The 20,516-nt window shown below is 39.9% G+C and overlaps 2 protein-coding genes across 9 annotated transcripts in view; both read right to left on the bottom strand.

The window, feature by feature from the left end:
- The window catches only part of LOC120716106 (filamin-B), a 64,715-nt gene extending 64,251 nt beyond the window's left edge, over positions 1 to 464 (bottom strand). Inside the window, 1 exon segment of the mRNA XM_040003488.1 lies at positions 6 to 464. Coding sequence (XP_039859422.1) covers positions 6 to 297 — 292 coding nt within the window. The 5' untranslated portion in view covers positions 298 to 464.
- Positions 465 to 3,981: 3,517 nt separating this feature from the next.
- The window catches only part of slmapa (sarcolemma associated protein a), a 77,446-nt gene continuing 60,911 nt past the window's right edge, over positions 3,982 to 20,516 (bottom strand). For 6 of the 8 annotated variants that reach the window (XM_040003396.1, XM_040003399.1, XM_040003404.1 and 3 more), the window contains 5 exons: positions 18,928 to 19,132; positions 18,714 to 18,831; positions 15,837 to 16,008; positions 14,825 to 14,959; positions 3,982 to 6,380 (listed from right to left, as the gene is read on the bottom strand). In XM_040003396.1, the coding sequence (XP_039859330.1) occupies positions 6,285 to 6,380; positions 14,825 to 14,959; positions 15,837 to 16,008; positions 18,714 to 18,831; positions 18,928 to 19,132 (726 nt within the window). In that variant the 3' untranslated portion in view covers positions 3,982 to 6,284. Of the gene's footprint in view, positions 6,381 to 12,970; positions 13,059 to 14,824; positions 14,960 to 15,836; positions 16,009 to 18,713; positions 18,832 to 18,927; positions 19,133 to 20,516 lie in introns of all 8 variants that reach the window. The other 2 variants (XM_040003397.1, XM_040003418.1) reach the window with 1 other exon arrangement.

The following is a 20,516-nucleotide window of genomic DNA, read 5'->3' as shown; positions in this document are numbered from 1 at the left end:
CTCACCTATGGACACAAGCTTTATGTTCTCCTTTTCCAGGAACTCAAGAGCCACCGACACGTTTTCCAGCTTCATCTGCCTGAAGGTGGGCCTCGGGTGGTACTTTCTGTACATCTTCTTGTGACTGAGGACCTCCAGCAGGGCGATGAGCCTCAGGCCGTCGCCCAGGTCCAGCTGCAGATCCACGATCCGCTTGTTGACGCACTTCAGGTGCTCGTTGATCCAGCGGGTGAAGGTGTTCTGCTGGATTTTCTTCCACGGAGCGTCCTCCGCCAGGTCCTTCTCTGTGGCCGGCATCTTTGATAAGTTTCCTCGCTGATTGTGTGTGAGGCTTCTGGCACGGAGATGGGTTAGAAATTACACAAAGTTAACCGGTAAGCCTGCTGTGTTGCCGCGTTGTTTCCTCGGAGCTGCTGCAGCTCGGTCTGAACTTTCTCCGCACTAATGCCGCTGCGTTCAGGTGCTGCTCGGATTAATCAGCTTCTTCTTCTTCTTCGCGTTTGTCTGAGTTGCTAGTCACCGTCAGCGACGTTTTACCGCCTCCCAACGGCATTGAAGTCCATTAAAGTCTATTTATTTTCCGCACCTTGGACACAGATGCAGACACTACACACAGAGTAGTTATAGATTCGCATGGTTTGAATATAAATACATGTAAAAACATAATTTCATATTTCTTCTAGTCAATAACCTTTGTGTCAATGAGTTTCACCTCACATTCTGTAAATTTAGTTATTTATTTTGCATAAACCTTCATTCATTTGAGTTTCAGGCCCTCACACATCCATTTGGGTGGGTTGAAATTCGAGGCTTTATTTTTTCCAGCATTTTTAAGCCCTCTTACCTTTTTATTACTGTGGTCTGGCAGGGTTACATGTGAGAGGATGGACCTTCATAACACTCAAAGCATTTCCCATTTATTTGTTCATTGTGGAGAAATTGTAGCAAAGAAGATGTCCAGCACATTAAATATTTTTTGGAGTGGAGAGCAGAGGGTTTGGTCTTGCTTACTTCCTTCAGTTTATTGCTAGTGAGTGTAAGTGCCTTACACCTGAACTCTGTCCAGCAGAGGGCGATTCCACTGGTTATTTCCTTTTGTGTATAACACTATGTGGAAACTGCCCTTCATTTTTTTTATAGTAGCTCAGGCGCTACTATTACTGAGTACTACACAATACTTTGTGTATATCATTCTTTATGAGAGTGAAACAGGAGGATGGAGAGTGCTCTGATCAGCCAATAAGGATGCAGCGTTCACTGGTTTAATAGTTAGTACCAATCCTCATTCATCAGGTCTTCATTTCAAAAGGCTAAGCTATTTATGATGAAAACCCTCGGACAGAGGCTTCATAGCAGGACTTCACTAACAGATAAGTGATGTCACTGCTGCTACGTCCATCTTTTATTTACAGTCTGTGTCTGAAAGCCATAAAGCTAAGACTAAGATTTATCTAAGTTTATGACTCTGGGGTAAGTTTATAAAAACACTGATTTCAGTTGGTTTAAGCTCCTTTAGACTCTGAGAATTTCCCAGCTGTTTTTTCCACATTTATTTCTTTTTGACTTATCTCTGCTTTGCAGCACATCTACACGCCCTTGTCTGTGCTCTGTAAATACTGCAGTGATTATCCCATGTGATGCTGATTGATGATCCACTTTATTAGCACCAGATGTGACCACATGTGTCCAGTGACCGTTTGGCCTCCCCCACTTTATAAGAAGCTTATTGTCATGAAACACTCCCTCTGCCCATGTCCCAGTATTTTAAGTTTTACCTGAATCAAATCGTGTCTTACTTTTCTTTTCTTATGACTCAGAATCAGACAGACAGAAATATGAGTGCTTTTTATTCTGTCTGCATGTTGAAACCGTCTCATAAAAGGTGACATCATGCTCCGGATAGATGATTGATGCGTGTTTGTTGTGTGACGACATTCAGCTTATATCAAACACACACACTCATATGCAAGTCCAGACCTGTGTTGTCTAATTGTGCAACCTTTGCTTCTCTTCACTATTTCATGTCTGCATTACATCACCTACAGCTCACTCTGCTTTAAAGGGACAGTTCACCTCAAACTCACTTGACCTGCAGTGTTTTTTAGATGAAGATTGTTCTGGAAAGATCTCAGGCTTCTCTTGAAATAGAGAAACCTGGGAGAGAAGTGAACTGCACTCGGTTTGAGGTGCTCCAAGTAGCAAAACACAAAATCAAGAGACTTCTTAGAAAAGTGTCCATAAACGTTGGTGTGAGCAGGTTCCACCCATGGAGGAAGGCTTACAGCTCAGAACGTGATGTTTGGATTTTATCAGATGGATGATTTCTTCTGCAGAGCAAAAATAAAGTGATTTATTTTTATTATAAGGAGTTGGCGTGTCATAGTTCCAGGGTTTTCAAGTGTTTTGTTTTTTTGGTTCTTTTTGTTCCTGTTTTGACTTTACAGTTGTTCTACTGATGGGTTTCAGTTCTTGTCTCGATTTCTGTATTATTCTAGTTTCCCTAGTGTTATCTTTCAGTAATGTCCTGGTTTACTTTGAAGGTTAGTGTCTCCTCCTGTTTTTACTTCCTGCCCCTTTTCCTCCTCTGTGATTGGCTGCTCCTCTCCAATTCTGTCCTCTTGGGTCAGTTGGTCTTCTGTGTACAGAATAAACAGCATCATCTCTTGCTTTTTCAGGTCCTTTTGTTGTACCAATGGTTATTTTCCATGTGTTATCTGCTTGCAGTGCTGGCTTTGGCCCATTGTGCCCTTTTGGACTTCTGTTTCCACCAATAAAGTTTATCATTTCTTTTGCGGCCAGCTGTTGTCTCATGCATCTGGGTCCTCTTATCACACCTCATTATAGGGTTTTAGGATTTTATGGAAACCCAAAGAAGAGTGAAAAAAAATTACATCTGATCGCAGAACTTTAATTTTCATTTCAAACATCTTAATACCTAAAAAAAAAAAAAAAAGGGGGGGGGGGGGGTCTGAACATGGGAATTATGTGATGTGTTCACTTTCAAGAGGACAAAATATTGTTATTTTTACGTTTTTGCTCTGAGTTTTCATCACCCTGATAAACAACCATACACAGAGGAACATGAACACATAGCACGTGAAAACATATATACATCAACCAATAATTTATTTTTAGGCATCTTTCTTGGTTGTCGTCATAGAAAAGCTGTATATAATAACACACATACACAAAAAGAAAACATGACTATGATATGATGTTTATTCTTTTTCTCTGAAGATTCAACCAGAGATACTTGACTGCAGTTCTGTAACTTTAAATCTGCTAACCACGATTAATGAAACAAAAGTAAAAATAATAAATTAAGGGTTTGTAGCAGCACACATTTGGATTTTAGGTGCTGATATTTCAAGATTTTTCTTAATGATAAAGCAACTTTAACAACTTTGAGATAATTTTGTCTTTAAAACTTTACTCTAACATTAGTTTCCCTTAAAAAAAAGCCACTTCATTAATCCTGTATCGATCAAACTACATATTTTATAAACATTTTCTTGTACTTGGGAGTTGTTTGTGCACTACAAAATCATTCAAATTCACAAATCAGTTTAATATAATGCTCCAATCTAGAGATTTTTCAGAAATGAAGGCATTCATACTGACCTTTACCTTTCTTCTTGCAGTGTTTTAATCTAGTAAAAATGGATTAAAGAGAATTATGTTTTCTTTAACACAACAGTCTTCAAGAATCTGGAAACATTAATATTTAAAGTGTCTTATTTGCATTTAATTCAGAACCACAAAGTGCACACCATCTCTACACGATGCAGAGTTTTAAATCTTGTGAGCAGTTACAGTAAAAATCCCTTTGTAATGTCCTTCCTGCTGTTGCCATTTCAAAATAACAGCATGCAGAAGCTGGATGGAAAAAAACACAGGATAGTTTCAACCTTCTGAAGTATTTATATTGACCCAACATGAGTTCATCTCTCAGTGTTTGTGAATAAAGACACAGGAAGCAGGTTTGGTGGGTCAGCTTGCTACAACTTTAATCCAAACATCGCTCTGCATATTCAATACATCCTCATCATATTCTCTACATAGCTCCCTCTCATATCTCTAAACAGTTTTAACAAAATAAGTCTAGTAGCACATCAGTCGATAACATTTTATCTTACAATTCTCTCTCTGTTCTGTAGTGTTTTTTCTCTTTACACATCAGGAGTATTTGTTCATTGTCTTATTTTAGTTCTTTTTAAACACGGAGACGAAACGGAGTACACGAACGATGACGAACGCTGCTCAAGAGTCCAGACTGTGAACCCACACACACACACATCCCTGTCTACCAACACACACACTTTGAAATGATTCAATGTCTCTCAAAATATTTCATCAGAGGTCTGACGTCTTGTGTGTTATTAAAAAAATGAATAGATTTTGATATTTTGCCCGTTAAACATGACAAATTTTCTTGTTCCTCCTTTTAAATTTTGCTCTTCGGGTGTTGTATAGTCGGTTAATCTGAATTCTGGGAAATTCTCATACATTTAAAGAGCCATGCTTAAGCTGAAAGCCCTGGAAAAAGCAACCTCTGACTGTAAAACCAAGTGTGTATGTGTGTGTATATCAGGGGAAGTGTGTGTGTGTGTGTGTGTGTCTGCACACATACACAAAGTGTGGTGTTAGTTACATCAGAGGCACTTTGACCCCTTTTCTCTGTGCCCCCAACATGGAGAAAGAAAAAAGTAAACCCAACACAAAATAAATCAGATTTTATTTCAATAATTTGGCTTCAAGTTTCAACTCAGACCCCAGAATTTCCCCAAACAGAAACAAAGAAACAAATGAAAATAACCCCAGAGAAAAACGCCAAGTTAGACATCCAACATGGCCGACTGAAAGCAGAACAGGGCAGAGCTTCCTGAAATTGCTTCAGCGCGAGAGCTTCCCAGCAGCCTCGGGTTAATCACGATGACATGGTGCACTTTGTCATCATTTGTGCTTCGTTTGTGCTCTTAGAGCCAGGATCACCCCGAGTCTATAAACTCAGACCTGCTCAAGCCCGATGTGATGCAGGGTCACCTGAACTCACATTTAAGGCAGAACACCTGAAGTCACTGAACGAACGTCTATCTGACCAAAAACAGATCTTAAAGCCCAAAGTATTCGAATTACTCTAACTCTAGTGAAACTGAGATGTTAGCAGGAAACCAGAGAACGCACCAAACTCTCCTGATCTGTTTCACAGGGGGCGCTCTCAGGACAGACTGAATGGGTCCCAACGGAGTACAACACAGTTCATTTTAGTGGTGTAAACATGTTTCTTCTGGACAAATTGTCAACATATCCTTGATAGAAAAGCTGGAAACAGCTAAATAAATAACTGTTTCTGTTTTTATCATTTTAATTGTAGTAACTGTAGCAATCGGTGGAGCTGAGGGATGTCGCAGCACCGTGGGCCACTTTACTGGCGCGCCCATTCAAGTACTACAACTTTGCCCTAACATAAACCTCCGCTGTGGTTTAACTACACTTCTAACCTTTAGTTACTGTTTGGAAACAGCTGCTATCAAGGAAGTGCCTTAAATTGTTGTTTCATCTGTTTTGGACATTTTATCAGAGAAAACTAAAATGAAATGTGTGGTTATTTTGTGTCCTGAAGGAGATTCAAAAAGTATTTATTAGTATAAATCGAAGATGGGTACATCCCCTGGGTGAATTACAGCTGACGTCTGTAAACTGGGATCAAGAAAAAGTGGCTCCTCCTCTAGATCTGCTCTAACACAACGAGCTGGTTTGAAGAATTTAGCAAGTAAATTTAAGCTGAATGTGGAGCTGTGTAAAAGAAAAGCCATCTCTTCTTCAGAAACTCTGTCCTCAGAGGTAAAGGTGAAACAGACAGATTTACCTGTCAGTGACGTTCGAAGCTGCTGGAAAGCACCGGGTTAGCATTAAGCAGGTTTTTGTGTGTATGTGGAAGCTCCACCTGCTGGAGAACGTTTTGTTACCTGGAAATCAGCAGAGAGACGAAAAAAAATGGGGAAAGGGGGGGGGAAAGAAAAAAAAAAAAAAAAAAAAAAAAAAAAAAAGGAGCCCCCCACCAGAGCTGAGAGAGCGGAGAATAAAAACAACAAAACTCCCCGCCGCAGGAAAAACAACAACAACAAAAACCCAAAACAAAATAATCCAAGAAGCTTCTGAGTCCTCTGTAGAAACCACAACCTTTATATCCCTCTACAATTATGTACAATTAGACTTTATACAAGTAAAGCAGTGACGCTCTCCTCACGGCGCTCCGTGTGTGTTCGCTTGTGTTTTGTGTCCTAGGTGGAGCTGCTCTTGGAGAGGTTGGGGTAGAGGACGGCGGCCGTCACGGCGACCATCACTGCGACGACCGGCATCCAGGGGCTCCAGCCGCTCTGTTGGAGAGAGATGAACGAAAAAACACACACGAGACAGAAACAGATGAAGAAATGCGTGAATAAATAAAGTTAGTTTGAACATTACGAGTAAAAGTGGACAGAGGCGGAAGGAGAGCTTTTAAAGGAAGAGGAGAAAGAAGATGAAGAGGCAAAGACAAAAGAAGAGAAGCCACTTCAGTCCAAAAGATGATATTTCATTTCTTTTTCTCGTGCAAAAATTCATCTGGTTGAGACAAAAAAGGTTATTTAACAAGAACAACGTAAATGAACCAGTCAAACTGCATGTAAGTGACAAAAATGTCCACCTGAGGCTGGCTCCAATTAATCTCCACATACTGACATGTAAAAATGTAACTTTTATAGCGCCCGCTGCAAAAACATAGGTTTGACCTCTGATAGTTTGCTGCTTCTGACAACTACGCAGGATTTTTCAAATAACCGAGGCTGAGATTTTCAAGGCTGTGGCTGCTTTGACCAACAGCGCAGAAACAGGTGGCTGAACTGGACCTCTCAAATACATTTATGCCGTTTCTTAGCTTTTAACATTATTTTTTGGCTTTTTTTGCCTTTATTTGATTGGACAGGGAAGATTTTTGACACACAAGTGGGAAGAGAGCAAACGGCCTTCAAACCCAGGCTGCTCAAAAGGGTCAGCTAAACTTCTTCCCCTTCAGAATATTTGTAATGTCATGATCTGAATAATATGGCTAATCAAATTCAGTATTTTATCAGTGGATTGCCCACAGAACAATGGGTGACATCACAATGGGTGCGTCCATCTTTTTTTTGCAGTCTGTGGAATCAAAACTAGTGTAAACATGTACACTCATTTATTCATGTAGTTCCAAGAAAACTAAAACCAGTTAAAAAATATCTTTTTATAGTAAAATTTGTTTCAAAATAAGAGGTGAAAAATGAAAGGAACCTTTTGTCTAATCAATCTGAAACAATAAAAGTCATATTCACTATAAAACATTGCTAGTTTAAGGGAGAAGCCTTCAGTCTAATTTTGTAGATTTGAATTAAAACAGTGACCTCTGACAGCAGCAGATTTTTTAAAGGAAGCATCACTAGTTTGAGACAGCAGCTCAATGTGAAGACGGGATGCCCGTTGGGACTAAAGCTGCCAGTTCAGCACTGCAAGGTCCTTATAAATGCTGCTCTTTGAACTTGTGGTCAAAGAAAAGCTCTAAGGGGAAAAAAAAAGGCAACTACAATCAGGTTATTAGGTATCTAGAAAAACGAATAATTTTTATAGTAGCCAAATAACCTTCAGGTATTTCAGGATTCATCCTTTATTTTTGGTGAGAAACAACAAAGGTTTTAACTCAAGCAAGTCAACATGCCAAGTACAATTTCCTCATTGATTACGTCCAATAGGGGCTTAACTCAACTTCCCTTTTATGCACCAAATATGTAATTAAGGCCCAAGTGTGTGTTGCTTCAAATTCAAAACAGTTTTTAAATCCCTGCCAAGGACAATCGAGTTTTACTCGAGTTCTCTGCTGGTTTGTGTATGAACGATAAAAGGAAACAAATTTAATCAATATCATCTTTTGGGACTTCAGGACAGGTGGAGAAAACAAGTAAAAAAATAATTAAATAAAAAACAAAAATTAAAAACAAAACAAAACAAAAAGCAGCAAAATAAATTAGGTTACCTGAGCAGAACAACAGAAAAGTTACAGAACATTTTCCCCTCAAAGCAAACAACAACTGGGCATACTGGTCAGACGTTCCCGAATAAACAAACAAGCAGCAAACACAACACAAACACGATGGACGTGATGATGGATGCTTCAGAAATAAAGAAAGTAAGAATGGCTGCAGAAAAAGAGACAATAAAAAAACAAACCAGTAACAGATGAAAATAACTGAAGTTAAGCAGCAGCTGGATGCAAGAACACAGAAGAAGAAAAAAATTAATAAATGAAATTAAAAACAAACCCTGCAAAAAGAAACATGAGAGAACAGCAACATGTAATTAAAGAAAGCTAAAATAAAGCACCGAAAACCTAACGGAGAGGAAGAGGAGAGTGAATGAATGAGGCAGGTGGAAGGAGAGGGTTAGCCTTTAAGATGCGATGGTCAGAGCACGCCTCTTTAAAGGGGAACAGAGTGCAAATAAACAGAAGGGTGACCTTTAGAAGTTTCCACAGATGAATTAAGCTCATCTACATTTCTCACAGACTTTTCTTTGAATTAAAATAAAACTGAAATGTTGTTGAATTCTTCGGGTCGGGGAGAGATAAAGTGACAAATCAAAAGGAGGATCACTGTAATTTATTTAAGATTACTGGGCTGAACATAAACATTAAAACGCTGTGATGAACTTTTTTCCCTTCATTTCTGTCATTTCGCTTCTTCTTAACTTAAAATTTTAACACACTGCTGACTGTGAACGGTCAGGAGTGAGCGGTTCAGCAGTCTGTTTACACAGGAGGCGTTCGGGTGCTGCTTTCAGTGTGGGACAGCCACGTTTTCATATATGATGAAGTAAAGCTGCAGCAAGAAAACGGATGATCTGATATCCTCGTGTCGGTGTTGTTCCCACATCATCATAACAAATATTGTTCCAGGTTCAACATTGCAAGTGACCAGTCACATTGTTGTGACGTCATACTTTTGCAAGCCAAGCCATTCATTCATTTATGAAATTCCAGTGTTGCAAGGACAACATGTATAATGCTTACCGTTTATCAAAGAACCGTATCCTGAAATGCAAAGAATTCAAATTGCTGGATCAGGCGGTGTCTTGCTAGTTAAGTCGATTTTTTTTTTTAGGCGGTTTTTCCCGAAGTCGCAAAAGTATGATGTCACAACAATGTGATTGGTCACTTGCAATGTTGAACCTGGGACAACATTTATTATGATGATGTGGGAACAACACCGACACGAGGATATCAGATCGTGCTTAAGAAAACAGCCGCAGGTGCATGTGACGGGTGTTTCACACCAGTGCTGTGTGCAGCAGCTGGATTGGTAAACACAGAAACTTATTGTTCCTCTAGTCATGCGTGAGATGGGCAACTTAAAATGGACCTTCTTGACAGACTGAAACCAATCCCAGACAAAAGCACCATTTCATTCTGTATGTAATGCAACCCAAGAGCTCAGCCGTTTTAGAAAGTTACTGCTCCTCACAGTAATTCATTCATTTTAATGTAAGTTTGACAACTGAACTTTGCTTAGGTTAAAAACCGATCTGTGTAATATTGTGACGAGCCATACTCCTGCAGCACAGCCAATAATACGTCACTCCTTTTTGTGTGAAAATCAGGTAAGCACACGCTTCCTGGTGCAGCTGTTAGCACGCAATGGAGTCTAAAGACTAGAGCAGAGATCACCGGTCCCACTGTACTGTATACATTTTCCCACCAAAATGAAAGATTTCTTTTTGTTTTGTTTTTAAATGCAAAAAATACATAAATAAAATAATAATTTGGGATGCTTTTTTTTTTCTCCACTGTGTTTTTTGGGATTTTCAATTTAGGTTGCTGACTGACATTACCAGGATGGTCATGGTTTCTTGCCTGGTCATTAAACTATCAAAGTAGGCAAAGCTTTGAAGTAGTACAGTGTGCATAGATGTACAGCGGTGACACAAAATTTGCATCCATCATACACATCTAAACACCCGTGCCTTCGATTTCAGCCAGGCTGTTTACATTCCTCTCATCTAGTCAGTGGATTTGGAGACGGGCGGATTATCGGCAGATTGATTTATTTATGCATTTTTTCCAGAAAAATAAAGTCACTACAGCCATATACCTTGTTTCAATTCTCTCAGAAATCGTTTGTTTTGATCTTACATGACATACCTTTCTGAGATCACTTTGAGCATGTAAATAACAAAATAAAATAAATAAATAAATAAATGGCTGTGTCCAACTTAGTGAGTCCTGACGTTGCAGCAGCTTAATTAAAGATCTCAGTGCCATCACAGACTGTATCTAAAAGATGGGTGCCACCTATGTTTTGTTTTTGTTTGTTTTTTTAAAGTCTATTTTTTCTGCAGTTCTTTGCTTTTTTGTTTCAATCCATGCTCGATCATCATTGTAAGAAAATTACAATAAAGTTGAATCAGCTTATCTGGACGTTGCATTTTCATTGTTGTCACTCATCCAAGTGACTTTCAGTCTCAGCTGATTTTCCCAACCTTAAACTAACAGTAACAGTAAATTTCCATAATGACTGAATCTAGTATCATTGCTTCAGTAAAAACCTTTAATGACTCCTTATATGTCAGCCGTATCAAAACCGCTAAGAAGCATTTCATTAAAACGCAGCGTTTCTGTGGCTTTCAAACCTCAAAACACACTACACTAAAGATCAGTCAACCACAAGGATGTGTTTCCCCCGCCACAAACACAGTAATATAGTGTACACAGACGGTGGCTGTAGTTTTAAGTCATCTGCTAATCGGAAGGTTGTGGTTTGATCCCTAGCTTTTATAGTCTGCATTCCAAATAACCTTGGGCAACATACTACCTCAAGTTGCTAAGAGTATGAATGTGTGTGAACGTTAAATAGAGAGCACTTGCATAGAAAAACATATAAAAACATAAAAAAAAAAGGTGCTTGCATGAATGAGGCAAGTTGTGCGAAGCGCTTTGAGTGCTCAGAGTGGAAAAGTGCTATATACCATCTATAGACTGTCGTGATTTTATACATCGGGAAAACCAAACAACCTCTGGCTAAGCGGATGGGACAACACAGAAGAGCTACTTCATCAGGCCAGGACTCTACAGTCTATTTATACCTACAGTCCAATGGCCACTCTTTCAATGAGGATGTGCACATCCGGGACAGGGAGGAACGCTGAGGTTTGAGTGGTGGGAAAAGAGGACATTTTTTTGGTGATCTAAAAAAAGTGATTGCAGCCACTCCAACCACAGCTGGAGTACCATTCAGAATGGCACTCATGGCCATTGATCAATTAACTGAACTCGCAGCTGGTTGTTAGTCAGTGGTGCTAGTTTTGGTCATTATCCAAATGTACTGTTTATAAGGTTGGGGAAAGCTACAGTTAACAGAGAGTGAAGAAATCCCTGAATTAGTGAAAAAATATTTCTCACTCTGAAAACACAATGTCCAGATGAACAGATTTAAGGAGTCACCTTGTGTCGAACCTACACGCGTCGAGCGAGGGTTGGTGCGATGGAAAAACTGAGGGGCACTGCACGCTCACATGTTAGTTACAGAGTAGACACGCCCTGTTTTATAACACCCTTTTGACTCCAATTGTACCATCATTTATAAAATAAACATGGTGTTCCATTTAATAATGTGTTTACTGAGGTAGATCAAGTGAGCTGAAGGGTGATTTCTTCTAGACACCCGGGCATCCCTTTACAGCCAAAGGAGTCTCCCCCTGCTGGTCATTAGAAAGAGTACAGGTTTATTGCACTTCCATACTGTATTTAAAGACCTGGAAGCTAGGTGACTCTTTTATATCAAGTCTACAATAAGAAGCCTTGTCTACCCGTTTTTTTCCCCTGCTACGATAGGTCAAACACCGCTGCTGTGAAGAGCATGAAGCATATGTACAAGGCTCCCTTTAAATGGAGGGTCTGTGGGTGGAGGGAGCCCATCCCTTTAAAGAGCGTGTTAATGTTAGCTGCAGCAGAGCAGAAGCAGAAGTGAGACTGACTGGCAGACGAACAGGCAGACTGACAGCCATGCAGTTAGTGGTTCTCATATCAGAAGACGAGGGACCAGACGCCGTGATGATGATGATGATGATGATGGCTAAGATGATCCTTAGTCTTAAATGGAAGTTTAGGAGGTGAAGAGAGCGATCTGGTGATCAGAATTCAGAGTTCAACAGCTGGGTTACCTTTATGTATCATCACCCTGCACCGCAACACATCATCATCCTGAGCTGTTAGCATTCAAATGGTGAAAGATGTAGTTTAGGAATATTTGGATGCTTGCCAGTAACAACCTGCTCCTTACACTTACATTCCCTCCTTATTTAGGTTAATTTGTGACTGAATTTATGACCATTAAAAAAAAAAAAGTGTGGACATATGGGGAGAAAAAGGGAATGCACTTCTGGTAGCTTGTTTGGAAGGAGAGACTGACCTACCAATTTGCCTCATATCAGGTACAGAAAGTGTTCCAACTTTTTGTTTATGAGGGGCTGCCAAACAAAAAAACAATTGAATTAAAGTGGGCGGAGCTAAAACAGCAGGATTCACACTTAGGTTCTGCATTAAGGCCCAGTATAAGAAAATCATGAGTCATGCGATGCTTCTCTATTAGACTTAAAGAATTGTAATAATATATTTATGTGTTGGACACGTTTACAGGAGCTTTCACTTTCAACAGCAATGCCTGTAGTTCTTATTTTCAAAAATAATCTGCTCTCACGGCGGAAACCTGTGTTGAGTTCAGAGGGAGATTTCTTTTCAATTTCAGCACGTCAGTTTTCCAGCTGAAACTCATGACCCTGAATTCATCACAGATCAGAATGACCCTTTCGCCTCTGACACCTTCCAGTGATGACAAACAGATAGACGCATCAGAGACAGACAGACAGACAGGACGGCAGAGAGATAGACTGATGTCATGTCGGTGTGTACCTTTCTACCACAACTGGCCGAAACACCAGTAGAGCAGAGCCAGGACAAGGCCCATGAATATGGCTTGGACAGGCTGCAATATGGATGGCTAAAAGGGAGAGGGGTTGGAGGGGGAGAGTGGATAAGAAGAAATCAGCCAGCAAATCAACCAAAACCAACATGGAGGATGGAGCAGCTACAGCGAGGGGGGAGGGAAGAAAGGGAGAGAGGGGAGAGAGGGGGTTTGGGTTTGTATCCAATCAGCCGTTTTCTACAAAGCAGCACCAACATTTCTACACATTCAGCAGCCACATTCACAATCACCACGGAGGAGCAGCCATCCGTCACCAGGCTCTTTTAAAACAGCAACACTTTTCTGCAGCAGGAACAGATCTCCTCCAGCTGCCGTCCGTCAGCTGGTTTCAATCTGATCTTTACAGCACGACGGACACCGGTTCATACAAAGAAGCCTAACAGAAATGCACTGAGTGAAGAGAGGGTAACTCTAGTTTTTTATAATCAGGTTCTTATTTGCTCCATTGCTATCAGTGCTAATTAATGCAAACAGTGGTTAATGAGATCTGGGAACACAGTGAAATGAGATACAAACACTTTTGTCTAGAAAATCTTTTGTAACCCTGATGGACATTTCCAAAAACACTTTTAGCTCACATCAGTGCCATTCATCTTTCCTTCCAAATAAATCAACCAAATCTGGAGTTTTGTTTTAATCTGCCTAGTTGAATAAAAAATGGTTTCCATCTGGAGATATCTCAAATGAAACTTCACTCATCCTGCATTTTAGTCTCCACAAAAGAATTAAACTGGTCTTGGACAAGCCCCCAATTATGTTACAACCCGGTTTATAAGCATCATTAGATCAATAGTTAACCTAATTTAGGATGGCAAGGTCCAGCAAAAAGTAGTGGAAGACCTTCCAAACCAATCGTCGCATTCCATTATCCACACTGTATCAGCTACAGACCACTAGCAGTTTAGTCCATGCAACGCCCAAAGACGATGCACTGTGAGGATAATAAGAATTGGAGAAGGCCATGAAAGAAAAGTGGGACAGGAGAGAATCAGTTCACTTAACATACAGCTATGGTGGATTTATTTTTTTATTTTTTTATAATAGATATCAATTGTAGACTTTGTATCAAAAAATACATAAAATAAAAAAACAGAAACAATGAGACTTTCTAGTGTGGCCTTCATGTTCCCAGATCTCAGATATTGCAACATTATTATTACCAAAAAAAAAACTAAAGAGGCAAAATTACAAGGTTGTAATGAAGAGAAATTGGCCTTTAGATATATCGTGTTTTAAGAGCTGAGGGAGGAGGAGAGGAAGAAAAGAAGGGGGGTGGGGGTACAGAGTAGGCTGCTCCGCCTCACTGATTTTCTGATTAATGTTTCCAAGAGTTTTTATCCATCAGCTTATTTATCAGAACAGGATATAAACCAGGAGAGACGGTGAGGTCACATGTCACCTTGGCTAGAGGAGTCAGTTTAAAAAAACAAAACAAAAAAAACACAACTGCTTTGAATGTGTTCACAGAGCTGCATGAATTCATTTAAAAATCACAACTTAAATGTTATTTTGTTACCTCACCAGTTATTATTTGGCATTATGAGCATTTCTACTTTCAACAAAGATGTTATTGACCATTAGACAACACTAACGCTGTGTGACATTTTCTCACAGGTCAGGATAAAAATGCAGCTTCACCTGCATAAAAAGCAACCTTAAAGCAAAAATAAATTATGGTAAAACTTAAAGCTGAGCAAACATAGATTACAAAAAAAACAGTCCAAGCACAAGTCTGTGTTTTTTATCATAAAGGAACAAAGAGTGTTGGTGTGGGCACTCACAGAGCTGGACTTGTCCTGCAGCAGCTTGAGGCTGCTCCTGCACTGCTCCAGCTCCTGGTGGATGTTCAGCTTCTCCTGCTCTGTTCTCTCATAACGCTGACGGAGATCAGATAGCTGGGACTGTGTGTCTTCATACTGCAGACACAGACACACACACAGACACACACAGACACACACACACACACACAGGCCACTGTTATTTCTATGACCACTGTCATTTCTATGTCCATTTGCATAAAGGGTTCACTTCCAGGTAAAGTTAACCTCTTTGGGATATCCCTTTCTCCTTGTGACATCATACAGATCCAAGAATAGAAAAAAAAACTGCCAGAAAAGAATAACAGGCCCCTTTAAAACTGATGGAGAATCCACCAAGTGCCACATTTACAAAAGCTCACTAGCTGGTGTTACCAATAACTCAGTCGACGAACACTGGACTTTTTATACAACTATCTGACAAACACTATTGACCTGCTGAGTTATTATCATTTTGCTAATGCATTTTGGTAATGCCGAGATTTATGTTTTTCCCTCATTTTTTACAACTTTCAATTACCCAAAGCAAACATATAATCAATAAATCACCAACTTGTCAATTAATGTCACTTGATGTGCTCCACTGAACAGATACTGACTGCAGCTTGCTTGTGTAGCTGTTTGTCTATCTAAAAGTTCTTTTTAGCTGAACCCTTTTTGGGGGGTTTAAATAAAGGAGCTCAAAAATTCATTCAGGCTGCTGCTTGTATGCATTTCCCCCACTGTGGAGATTTTGGTACATTTTATTTTATTTCTCTGAGAACCCCAGTGTGGTTTCCTCTCTTTATTCACATCTGCCTTAGGCATCTGCTCAACCACCTTCACTCATGCTGACTTAAGTCTCTCTGGATTTATCAAAAGACTCATTGATCCATTTCCAACTTTTATTTTTCATCTCTTCCATTTGTTCTGTTGTTTCTCACCTGGCGTTTTCTGTGTTTTATTTTTATTTTTAAATCCCATTCTGTGTGCGTACCTCTTTCTGCAGTGTGTGTGTGTGGGCCTGGGCCTGGTCCAGCTGGCTCTTTAGCCTGCTCGCGTCCTGCAGGTGCTGATTCTCCAGAGAACCCAGTTTGTCCTGCAAAACCTCCTCCCTCTTCTCCAGAGACTCCAGACTGCTGCTGAGGACCAGACTCTTCTCCCTGGTGCTGCAAACACACCAAATCACACCTCGGCTCAGTAATCACTCCACTACGTTTCTCAACAATGTTAGAAACTCTCGAAGGATTTGCGATGCTGTGACCTTATTGAAGCCTTATGAGGCTCATTTCAGGCTCCATTGTTTTTACTGTACTCTGGAGTCATTTATACTTGCCTTGGCGCAGGCCCTCAATTTATCCGGTCTGAAACAAGCTGTTTTAGCTTCTCTCTATTTAGACCAGCTTTTCCCCCCATAATTGGCTGTGTCTTATAGACAAATGATTTGAACACCCTTTGCGGGGCTTCTGTGGTCACAATTAAAGCTGTGATTTTATTAGTATCATGTAGATCCAATGGTAGTAAAAAAGTGCACCTCTGTAGGAATACTGAGAGAGATTACTTTGTACTCTGTCCAGACGCCATTATAAAACAAAAAAAATATAAATCATTGTGTGTAACTGGGATACCTTACACATGATGTACAACATTTTTAAAAATAATTTTAGCAAATAAAGTCACAAACATTGCATTTCCCTTTTTTATTAAGAAGAGTGAGACTTAATGTTAACAAATAGTCGTGTCTTCTCAATAGTCATGTGTTCACCATCACTGCTGGTAAACAGATGAGTGCCTGGTTCATACAGAGTGTTTTATTCTGAAAAATGACCAAACTGTATGCTTTCTCTGTGTCTGGCTTCCTGTCCTGCTTATCTGCACTATGCAGCTTGGTGCTCCATCCATCAAAAATAGACTAGGGGTATGTTTTTGGCCAAGTCCTCAGTGTGTCTCGGCACTGACTGACCTCATCCATCTTACAAATGCATTATGATATGGAAAATTATGTGCTGACGGGAATTCTTTTATTGACAGCGAAGATTTTGATCTGATAGAACATTTTACTGGAATTTATACTGGTAAATTCCTTTTGACGTAGCTCTCCAATATAATTTTCTGCTTATAGAGCTACATGCAACATAAACTGGAACATGGAGTTTATACATGTGTTTATAGTTTTGAAAACCTTCTGTCCAACATGTGGATCAAATCCTTCGACTGGTACTGTAAACAGTGATTTCTGTATTTAGCTTGTTTATGTAAATGCTGCAACAAAATGTCAAAACATTAAAAAACACTCTGACTTGTTTCCCTAAATGTCATCAGAAAGAGTTCAAATGCAGAAATTGATCCACAAACAGCAAAATCAAACTTTGGAAATGCTGACAACTCTCATTAGTGAGATCTCTTTAAAGTGGTTTTCAGTCTTCTCCTGGGATTTGATAACCTTAAAACACAGGAGAAAAAAAATGCTTGATTACTTCTGAGTGCAACTGTAGTTAAAATATATGTCGAGCTTGCAATTACAAACATAACTACACTAGACCTTAATAAAAAAGTAAGCCAACAAAGTAGTCCCAAATACTGCAGTTCCTCTAACAGCCACTTGAGGCTGGTTCCAAAAGGGATTTCCAACTTTAGAGCAGAAATAAACCTGTTTACAGGCTGGTACAAAACATGGTTCTGACTCTACAGGTAATTTATCTTCCATAACAACTAAATAAATCTAAATAAATTCCTTTTTAAACTTTAAAGTTACAGTGTGTAAGATTTCAAAGCTAGTTGTCCATAGATTTCAGTCAGCTCAAATTGTTTGCTTACTCCTCCCAAATCAACCGGATCATTCCTGCTGAGGTGGCTGTTGTAGGAATAATGTGATTCATTCAGTCAAAAGATCAAAAAACCTTTATATTAGATTAGCCCATAATGGATGTTTACTGTTTGTTTACAAGAAAACGTTTTTTGTACATACGACCTGAACTTTTTTGAATAATATCAACAACAGTAATAAACCAGGAAATACAAAACAGATGGGTGTGTAACTATCTTGCAGTATCCTATTTTTTTATCCTTTGAATTACCTCAAAAGCTCTGACCACCTTTCATCTGTAGTGAGTGTACTCAGACAGCAAAGTGACTCCGAACTGGATCCAGCTTGAAGGTTTTTGCTATCTGGGTAGGCTGTCAGTTCACTGTTTACCTCAGCTGTCAATATGCCGGATAAGAATCGTCCATGTCCAAAGTGCATTCATCTCTTTGTAGAAAGTCAAAAGATGTGTACAGTTTATTGTAAACTAGTAAAAAAAAAAAAAATTGTAGCTGAAGCGCAGATAAAATCCTGCTGAGGACGTGGTTGTGGTGAGAACATGCAGCAGTGTTTTCTCTCAGTGGAGAACAAATCTGGCAGATAGTCTCAGTGAGCTGTCAGTCAGCTGTCATCTCCTCGTCTTTCTCTGCCTGAATCAGCTGGACACCATGTTTCCTTCTGTCAGTCTCACCCTCAGCCTGCCCTTTAATGCTGAATCCAAACTCTGAACCTGATCTGTCGACTTGGCACTGCTCCCGAGAGCCGTCCTGGGCCAGAATTCATCAACTCGATCACGCCTGTCAAAAGACTTTAAGGTCCACCTAACAAAGTTTGATATGTTCCAGGTTTCGAGACTCTCAGCTTGAGATCCAGTTAAGAGAATATAAGTTTCAAAGTGGTGTTTATTTAGTAACGCTATATTCAAATGGTTTATAGCTGTGTGGATCTTTTTTTGACAAATAATTAAATGTGATCTTGTATAATTCTGACAGCACTGCAGTATAGTAAAATAAATAAAATAAAATAAAACAGTGGATTGAGATAAAAAAATTTAAAGCAATGTGTGTGTACCTGCTCAGCTCAGCCTCCAGGCGGTGCAGTTTTTCTGTGAGTGTTTTCCTCTCAGCTCTCAGGCCATCACAGTCCTGCTGCAAACACGTACACCGCTGGTGCAATGCAGTGCACTCCACTGTGGCAGCGAGACATAGAGGATGCACAGTTATGATTAGTAGTGATTCAAAGACATGAACAGACAGCCTCAGACAAACATGCAGGCAGTGCTCACCCTGCAGCTCGCTGGCAGCAGTCTGCCGCTGTTCCTGCTGCGTGAAGGCCTCCTGCAGCCGGGCGATCTCCTCCTCGTATTTGGCGGCTGTGTTCCTCCAGTGCTCTAGCTCGGAGCGCACACTGACCAGGTCTGCCTGCAGGACAGTGATCTCACGCTCCCGCTCCGCCGTGGCCGCCTCCATAGCGTGTCGCAGGACAAGAATCTGATAGCAAAAACACAATCGGTGGTTCGATCACTTTCTCATGAGACTACAATTTGGTGCAAACTGACAAACAGGGAGGCTTTTTGCATAACGAAGAATGAGTGACAGAGACTCCAGGGTTCCTGACTCATTTAAACAAACAAACAAATCCTTATAATGTTTTTTATAAACTTAGAAAGGACTATGAGCGAACAATGTCACATTGTTTACTATTTGTCATTTTTAGAAACAAGAATGTCTAGTTACAATTTCATTTTTATTAGTTTCAATGTTTGTTATTATTACAATGATTTCAAAAGAAAATATTTTTAAAAATATTTCCACAGGCAAGATGTAAGATGTAGGGGTGCAACGATACTTGTATCGATATTGAACAATACAAATTTTTTATTTATTTTATCAACTTTTCTTCTGACGATGCTGTCTGTGTTGAGCGCTCAGTGGATCTGCATTCGACTACTCTGCCTAGGCTGCACTGTCTAGCGCAGATCCACTGAGCGCAGCACAAGCTAGCAAGACAAAAATTAAGCTCGTTGCAACACGGCAAATTGAACCTCCCCCACCCTCATTCAGATCTGGCCTTTGGAACTATTTTGGTCTTCATGTGAAGCATGACCCTGAAGGTAAGCGCGTCATGGACAAAAGTAAAACAGTATGTCGGATGTGCCACGCAATGCTCAATTACATTGGTGGGAACTAGTGCGTTAGCGCAGTTAGCTTGTTAACGTGTTGACGCCGTCCAGCCCCACGCACGGGGCGCTCCGCGGTAACTCCTTAACGGAGATTTGCCGCGTTATGGCGTTAATGTCATTTTAACGAGATTAACACTGACAGCACTAGTGGGAACACAACGAATATGACTGCACATTTATACCAACATCATCCTAGTGCAAATTGGAAGCAGACAAAAACAACAAGCACGCATGCTACAAACTTTACCCGAGTCATTTAGACAGCCGTTAGCACATGATTCTCCTTATGGGGATCTGATATGTTTAATATGCTGCTGAGAATATAGCTCAGAAGAAGCGTATAGTATAGCTTTTATTTTGGAAAGAGCCATTTCTCTGTAATAAACTCTCTTTTCCAAAGATGAGTGATTCCTCAATCAGATAGGTTTTTTTTTAAATTATTTTGTTGTTTCAGCATTAAATTTAAAAACTGTACTTTTGAGTTAAAATATATATTTATAATTTTAATAAATGACAAATTAAAAAGGCATGAACATTTTTTTGTATCGAAGTGTGACACCAAAGTATTGAACTGAACCGAACTGAACGGTGAATTTTGTGTATCGTTGCACCCCTAGTAAGATGCACTAAAACCTCCTGAGGACTTGTGTGTTAAAAAAATGTAACCAGACTGAGTAAACCCAAAGACATTC

The sequence above is a fragment of the Simochromis diagramma genome, unplaced genomic scaffold, assembly GCF_900408965.1.
Source record: "Simochromis diagramma unplaced genomic scaffold, fSimDia1.1 OVJJ01000320.1, whole genome shotgun sequence".
In the NCBI taxonomy this organism is placed as follows: Eukaryota; Metazoa; Chordata; class Actinopteri; order Cichliformes; family Cichlidae; genus Simochromis; species Simochromis diagramma.
Note: the sequence above shows the minus strand (reverse complement) of the source record. Positions and strands in the feature narration are given on the sequence as shown.